Source organism: Muntiacus reevesi, chromosome 5, assembly GCF_963930625.1.
Source record: "Muntiacus reevesi chromosome 5, mMunRee1.1, whole genome shotgun sequence".
NCBI classification, from domain to species: Eukaryota; Metazoa; Chordata; class Mammalia; order Artiodactyla; family Cervidae; genus Muntiacus; species Muntiacus reevesi.
The window spans coordinates 9,869,601-9,878,173 of record NC_089253.1 but is presented as its reverse complement, the minus strand read 5'-3'; the positions used below and the strand labels follow the sequence as shown (position 1 = coordinate 9,878,173).

The window sequence follows — 8,573 nt, the reverse complement described above, 5'->3', positions numbered from 1 at the left end:
GTCCCCTGCATTGGCAGGCAGACTCTTAAGCACTAGATCACCAGATAAGTCCTGGACTTTAAGATTCCTAACATAAAGTATTTCATTTAAAATAAGAAGTCAGATTACTTTGACAATACCATTAAATCATATAATAATTTATTCTAAGGGTTTTTACAAAATACTTTATGAAAATTATACATACATAGGAAGGACAGTGTAATTTAACAATTTACATTCTAATTAAAACTTTGTCGCAAATCATGTTTGTGACCACTCTCATGCTGCTTCATATAGTAGAGTTGTAAGAAAAACAGAATCTTATATATGCAAAGTTTTTGTTCTTTGTTTTATATATAGGTACCCTATTATAAAATACAGGCTTGAAACTTAGGAGAAAATTAAGCCAAAAACTTAATTTCACCTATGGCCAGTGGGTGGCACCAAAGCACATAAGACTTTAACATTGGGAAAAGGGAACACTTCTCAAAGCAAAAATACATGCAGTAAATTCAGTCTCATTGCCCTAACAAGGAATTCCATATTTCAGAGAGACTACAGAGTGAATAGTTTTCTTATGAACAGATTCTTTATTCACGATATTCTAATTTTTTCCCCCCTGCTTGTAGGAATATCTTTGAGTCACTCTTCTACAACCAACATTTTTTCAATTCCTGCAAGGGTTTTCAATGATCAAGTGGGAGGCCTTCCTAACCCTTTTCTGGTTTGAAACACATGATGGCAAACTGGAAACTTTTGCTTATTAACAACATTTAATATTTTTTTGGCAGCTTTTTCTTTGATGCAGCAGCAAATCTTTGATTTTCTTAGCTTTCTCAAACATCTTCTTTTAACGTTGCAGTCACAAATTAAGTTACACATTTTGTTGTTATTTAACTTTTTTAGTCTTTGTAACCAAAGAAGTATGTGCAGGTTGACTTTAACATGCTATGTAGCATTTGTTCCAGGCAACAGATGGAAGGTGAAGATCTCTGCCTACAAGATCAGACTCCACCTGTCTTGTGGTTTTCAGTGGAGGAGCCCGTGGACTTTGGCTTCACTTGGAAATCTTGGCAATCAACAGCATTCGGAGAGGCAGGATTGCTTCGATCCAAGTGTTGGGAGACTTCACCATCTTTTCCCAGAGAGCCACTTCCTCTGAAGTAGAGTCCATCCAATCCACTTCAGTACCATAGCTTTTACCTGACAAAAAAGGGAAGCTTTGCATTTAAAAACGAAGAGCTCATTGGGAAAAACTGAGTCATTCCCTAATTATAATCACCAATGGAGACAGTTAGGAAGAGTTTTAACATCACCAGTGGGGCTGGGACTCAACAGAAGAAAAGAACTGTTTAATCATATGAGATGTCTGATAATGGAACTCTCCACAATTGGGATTATTCCCATTACTCTCAGAGTAATGACTTCTCTTCTTGTCCATATAGAATGTAGATGAGAATCTGTCAGGTATATAATGGAACAGTAGGGAGGATTCCAGCATTGGGTTGAAAGCGACAGTAGGTGATCTCTAAGAAAGTGTAGTTACAGCTTTAGTGTCTAACAGACTCAATTTTGAATCTTGGCTCTGCCACTTATTAGCTCTGTTTCTTAATTTCTTGGAACATCAGTGTCTCTGGATATGACATTAGCAATAACTCATAGAACTTCTGTGAGGATCGAATGCAATAATGCAAATAAAGCATTGGGTCAGTGACTAGTGCTCCATAAATGTTAGTTACTATTATTATGCAAAGCACGCATTTAGCCATGAAGGGCCATAAATGGTTTTTCAGGAAAGAGTAGTGACGAAGGCTTTTCTGGTTTCCCCCACAATAACTTAAGTTCTGTGTGGGCAAACACAACATCCTATTAGTCTTCATATCTAGAGTCCCTGGCACACAGCCTGACATTCCTCCACTCATTCATCTCACTACACTTAACAGAAATAGAGTATCTGTTTTCTTTAGGAAGAAGCAAACCAACCAACCTCTGCTGTCTCCAGAAGCATTAGACTCATGGAAAATTAAAAATGTAACACATGTTACCTGTTCCAAAGCCAATCCGAAGACCTCCCAAAAACTGGTTGGTTAATTTGTAATGGTCCCAGACAGTCAGCTCTACACAGGCTTCTGTCAGATCCTCAGGCCTGAACCCATCATAGACCATGGTGTGGTTGAAGACAGGGTTGGTGGTTTTCCCCACAGCTCTGGTCTTCTGGCGACTCTTCCTACTTGTATCTGGAAGGATGGTACTACAAAAGGAAACATTATTGTGAGAGCACTGGAGTAAGACCGCAAACTCTCATGCTTTTAGTGTGCTTCAGCTGCTGAGGATTGGCAAGAGGAAATGGAAGGAGAAAGAACGCAGAGAGATGGTAATGGTGGGCATTCTGCTAGCAAGATTATGCACGAGAGTGGACCAGACTTGCTTTGAGGAAGTCCTGACTCTGCTACTTCTTGGCTGTGTATTGTGGGAAATTGACTTAATGTCTCAGACACTTGCTTCCTCATCTATGAGATGGGAATGGTGATGCCTACCTCATAAGGTTAATATTAGAATTACAGGTTAAGCAAACAACTTAGTTCAGTACCTGCATTTAGCATTTACTATATAGCAACTGTTCGAGGATTCCTCTAAAATCTACTCATGATTATCTGTGAGAGCCTAAGAAATTAGTCTTGTACAGAATTGGAAAAGAAGCCTCTCCAATTCCCTAGATTTGACTTTGGGAATAAATTATATTACATATTTGTAATTATATTACATATAATTTGTAATTATATGATTATTTACATATAATTTATGGTAATAATTGAAATTAATTTACCCTACCATGCATCTTGTAAAGGCAAGAAGGGTTGGGCCTAGTGTTGGAATGGGAGATTGACCTGAGCTGAAAGGCTTACGAGTTGATATCTGTGAAGAACATGTATAGGGAAAATCCTAAATAATGTCATATAAACTTAAATAGCTATAATTGGTCTTCTGATAAAATCTATATAGATAAAACTAGTTAGAGAAAGTCAGGACAGCACAATAACATCTGTTTAGTTACTATTTTCTAGATGCTAGGCATTTACATTAAAACTGAGAAAAGGTTTGCAACTTAAAAACCTAAATTGTTTCAAGTTCTTAAGAGCTAATTATTAGTATGGATCTGTTTATCAAAAAACTTCCAGATATTCACAGGCTGACACAAAAGGCTTTTTTGCAAATGGGCCATAATACAGATGTTCCACAAATGATACAAGGGGTCTGGCATCACCATTAGCCATTTCATAAGTCCTTTGATACTGAATATTGTCCTCACCAGGAGATGTACCTCCTAGAAGACATTATATATCTGAGTGTGTGGCCTCTGGTTTCCATTGTATATATTCCCTCTTAAACTAAATGGAGACTTGCAGGGGGTTCATATCAAAGATCCTTCTAGCTTGTGTCACCACTGTCTCAAGTTAGTTCATTTATACTATGAATGATGAACTTCAGCATCACAGTTACAGAAAATTAAAACCAACTGGCAAAGGCCAGGCTATTGTAGAACTGAGGGAGGCAGAATTATCAATGCTGGTACCATTTAACAAAAGAATTTAGATGGCTGCCCCTTAGCAGTGGTAGATCGAGGCATTCCTTCACCCAGATGTGCACTTCTCCAGTTGTAGGAAGTTTTTTACCTATAACAGAAAAAGAGAGAAAGTGAAATTCCACTGCCATTCCTCTCTTGGCAGAGCTGCCTCCAAAGATGCCAATCTAAAAATGGTCTGGCACAGCGACGCGACTGAGTGCTTGATGATGTGATCCTAAATGATTATATCTATTCTTAATGACCTCTTTCATAGTCTGGCTGTATTGAGCTCAAGTAACTCTATAAAAATAATTCATTGCAAGTACAGAATATTACATCATTGTTTCTGGGTCTTGCTTGGTTCAACAAGATCAATTATAGATATCAGGTATGTGAATCATCCATTTACAGTTATGTTCAAAACTACTCAGTGAGACGCATATACTTTTCAAATATGAATACCATTATTAATCAGTGCTCATAGGAGGCATTTAAACAAATCTGAGTATGAAGTAACCAAAACAGGTACTGGTTTAGGTATAGTCACTCTTGTTAAAAGTAGTTATGCATTTTATAGGAGTATTGCATGGACACACATAAGAGCCAATATTATAGACAGGGAATTACTGAGAAATTGGCCTTAGTCTGAAGTTTCTATATAGGTTGGGTGCACATGGATGGAAGGAAAAAAGTGCAAGTGTTAATCTCTCAGTTGTGTCCGACTCTTTGCGACCCCATGTTTATCTGGATGGGTGAATCCAATCTGTCAACCGATCAGTGTTTAATGAGCATCTATTATATTCTCAGCCCTGTGCTAGGAATGCTGTTGGATATACAAGGAATGCAAGAAATCTATGTGCTTGGGAAATGTTTACAGGTAAGCTAGAGACAGAAACTCAATAAAGGCAGTAAAATGTAATATAGAATGAAATGCCAAGTTATTACTGCGATGTTCTAGAAGATGATGTGATCAGTGAGGGTAAATGCATTCAGGAAAAGCTTTACGGAGGAGATGGGATTTCATCTAAAGACTTGGACAGGTTTAGGGGAAGAGGAAGCCATTCCAGGGAGGAGAAACTATTATAGGAGCAAAAACTCAGACAAGCTGGAGTCCATCACATGCGGATCTCCTGCCCCTCCCCCAGCAAAAAATAATCATGAGGAAAATGGGAAATGAGACTAGCAGAATTTCTATGTATGTTGACCATAAATGATGGGATACAAATTACATAGAAAAGAATCTGTCTTTTAAAAAGATCCAGATGTAACAAGATGGCAGTTTGGGTGCCATGTGACCTAAAGATACCTTTTGCTTGTCCTCACTCTCTCTCCTTTCTTTTTTTTTTTAGCTGAATTGGAATCCCTTTCTCTGTTTAATCACTGCCCTCACCATCATTTCTGTCATCCCACTACCTTCAAGAAACGTTTATTTCTATTTATTTATCTATTTGGCTGTCCTGGGTCTTAGATGCAGCGTTCAGGCTCTTTAGTTGTGCTGTACAAACTTTTAACTGGTCACGTGAGGTCTAGTTCCCTAAGGAGGATCGAACGCTGGCCCCCTGCATTGGGAGCACAGAAGCTTAGCCACTGGACCACCTCGGATGTCCCTCATATGAATTCTTAAGGAGAGTAACTTAGGGAACTGTGTGGGAAATGAGAGAGGGGTTAGCACTCATTTCCTGACAGTCTCTTGCTCCTTAACTGTGCTGGAGACCTGAGGGTCTAACATCAAGGACATAATGTCGTAATTTTGAAGAAAAAACTTCCTACCCTAATGAGACCTTGAGGGTAGAGGACAAATGAGCTCTAATTTCTTAGGGGCTTAATATGAATTCTTTTCATTCCCACCTGTGGGGGAAGAACCACCCCAGTTCCATTTGTATCAGAGCACTTCAGAGGAAGGGCCATTTACACTGTGTACATACAAACTTTGGGGAGAGCGAGGCCAAAGTTAAAACAAGGGCTGTAAACTGGGCTGAGAAAAAAATGAGAGTTTTTCTCAAAGAAACAGAAAAAATATAATGGTGGCTACCAGGAAAGGGACCCTGGACGGAAGAGCAAGAGAAGCATTGTGGTTTAATGGGTACAGAGTTTCAGACGTACAAGATGAAAAAATCCAAAGACATGCTTCACAGCATTGTAAAGATACTTAACACTGCTAATGGGCTTCCCAGGAGGTACAGTGGTAAGGAATCTGCCTGTCAATGCAGGAGATGAGGGTTCAGTCTCTGAGTCAGGAAGATCCCCCAGAGGAGGAGATGACAACCCACCCAGTGTTCTTGCCTGGAGAATCATGTGGACAGAGGAGTCTGGCAGAATCCATGGGGTTGCAAAGAATCGAACACAAGTGAGCGAGCATGCAACAACCACAACTAATCACACTCAAATATGGTTAAGAAAAATTTTATGTTATGTGGGGTTTTATTGTATGTGATGTGTTTTGACCACAATTAAGAATAAAGAAAAATTTCTAGTTTACAAGTGTGGATTGACTCATTTGGACCCTTACTAAGTTAGTAAGTTAATTTAGAGCTTCACTTTTGAAAATAAAAAAACACATAGAACTCAAAGAAATCCTTGGAGAGAGGAAGGCTAAGGTAAGGCCATAAATCTGGACAGAAAATCAGTACATACCAGGCACTGGCTCTGGAACATATTGGAGAGCCAACTTCATCTCACCTCTGTTTTCTGCTTCAAGGGGAACTGGTGCTGTCTGGAAAATGAAGGCATGTCAGCAGGTGTGAGACACAAACCATTCACCATGTTTGTTGTGCTCTGTTACAGGGCCATATCTGCCTCATTTCTGAGGTTAGGTATCAATCATGAGTGCCCTGGAGTGAAATTTCCCTCCCCATCACAGATGGACTGTTGCTTTGATATCTGGGAAGGCTACACTGTGTATCCTGGAAAACTCTGCGGGGTACCCAGAACACATTTTAAGTCCTTCAGTTCAGAGAAACCAGAATGGCTTTCCTGGAGATGGGAAAGGTGTTCTGAAATGCTTATATTTTTATAAAAACACATATATTTTTGTTAGTGATCCAGCCAGCACACAAAACAACTTATCTCTATTTTATTTCTTTAAAGGAATAGGAAGAGCCGGGGTATGGGTGGGGGACAAATAATACATTTTCATAGCTGCATTAACCTAATTATTTTAGACCAGATGAGGAGATGCCTGTAAGAATACAAAAACTGGACAATCATTTTACAATGTACGCCTATGGCTGATTCAGGCCAATGTATGGTAAAAACCATCACAATATTGTAAAGTAATTAGCCTCCAATTAAAATAAATAAATACATTTTTTTTTAATGCACATTTATTATAAAAGTTAGTTTTACTTTCAAATTCTGGTCTTTTAGAGCCTTATGGCCAAAACAAGGCTGTATGTCAGAAACATAACAGAAGGAAGCTAAAAATGAGATGCTTTTGATAACTTCTGAGAAATTCTTAACTAGCAAGTCTTGGGTAGACCTAGAAATAAGAGCTTAATGTGACTTTGATGTGGTATTTTGGAACCATTCCTTAAGCAGAATGGCTTTACTGTATAGATACTTAACAGTTTGTATAAATTGTATGTATCACACTAACCCTCACATTGAGAACAATAACAACAAAAAAACTGGATTAAACAAATCTATTTGAAGGTGCTGAAGAATTATTAAGATAGATAGGGTTCAAATGGATACGCTGTTGTAGCCTGAAATGCTTTCTTTCCACTTCGAGGCATTAGCTGCGTTTTGAATCGTGCTAACTTAGGAGGAGAGTGCTCTGCCTTTAATCCTCTGCCTTTAATCCTTTGCTTAGATTGAGGCAGTGTGTCCTTTCTCTGTGTATCAAATGCAAAAGGAAATCCTCTCAAATTACCCCTAGAATTTTTCATATGCAGTGTCCAGTGTGCAATAAAAAAATGAACAGGCATACCAGAACAAAGGACCCAATGACCACACAATAGAAATCAGAGGAGACTCACAAATGTTTAAGATATAAGAGTTTTCAGATACATACTTTGACTAACTTTGATTAATAAATTCATAAAGATAATGAGAAGATAAAGAATTTTAGCAGAGAAATAGAATCTATAAAGAAGAATCAAGTGAAAATATAAATCTGAAAGTATAATAACTGAGGACCCATAGATATCCATCTAGATATTAGATAGATACTAGATTAGATACAGCATATAAGAAAATTATTTAACTAAAAGATAGGTTAGCAAAAACTAGCCAGCCTAAGGAATAGATAGGGGAAGAGAGACTAGAAAACATAGAAAGGAGCCTAAGAGACTTATGGGACAGAGTGAAAAGCCATGATGATTCCAAACAATGGATAAGCATTCAGAATGAAAATGGAATTCTATAGCATCTCTCTCCTGAATCCCAGGCCCCAAACCACCAAACCAAACAAAAAAACTCCAAACTTACCTTCCGCTTTAGAGGGTACCACTTCAATTGTTTATTCTGTTTGTTGTCCCAGTCCCAAGTTTCCAAATCAAGTTCCACTTCCCCTAGAAAACTATTGCGCTTAAATGTATCTCGATGCCAGACAGACAGGTTCAGCTTCTGTGTCTTTAAGATTTGCTTGTCGATTTTATACTGCAGTTCAAAGAAGGAAATTAAAGGGGTAAATAATATTACTTTAGGTCAAAGTTATGACATAGAGGTGAAGATAAAGTCCTCTGTGTAGATCAGATTTTTCTCATCTGTTAAGTTTCAAGTCTCAAAAAATACTGCAAAGTCATCTTATTCTAAGTGTCTTGTTTTAAAGAGCTAAAATCCATCTTTCACAAAAGCTGATTTTTTCCTTCCCTCTCTCGAAAAGCAAATCATGGCTCAAGTATCATAGTTGGTAATAGCTCTCTAAAAACAATTTTTACTGGATGTTTTTAGTTCTAACTAGATATAACATGAATCCAATTCGGTCTAAAAATACAAATGAAGTTTAATCCAATGGTCTGTTTTCTACCTGAGGACAAGGTACTTTTTTTAATAGACTAATTGTTAGAGCAGTTCAAGATGTGCACAA

At 38.0% G+C, this 8,573-nt stretch overlaps 1 protein-coding gene across 11 annotated transcripts in view; it reads right to left on the bottom strand.

Moving 5' to 3' along the window:
* Positions 1–121: 121 nt before the first annotated feature.
* SYTL2 (synaptotagmin like 2) overlaps positions 122–8,573 on the bottom strand; it is a 119,176-nt gene continuing 110,724 nt past the window's right edge. For 10 of the 11 annotated variants that reach the window (XM_065936931.1, XM_065936935.1, XM_065936934.1 and 7 more), the window contains 5 exons: positions 7,973–8,143; positions 6,179–6,257; positions 3,554–3,653; positions 2,025–2,230; positions 122–1,182 (listed from right to left, as the gene is read on the bottom strand). In XM_065936931.1, coding sequence (XP_065793003.1) covers positions 1,037–1,182; positions 2,025–2,230; positions 3,554–3,653; positions 6,179–6,257; positions 7,973–8,143 — 702 coding nt within the window. In that variant the 3' untranslated portion in view covers positions 122–1,036. Of the gene's footprint in view, positions 1,183–2,024; positions 2,231–3,553; positions 3,654–6,175; positions 6,258–7,972; positions 8,144–8,573 lie in introns of those variants that run through there. The other variant, XM_065936930.1, reaches the window with a different exon arrangement.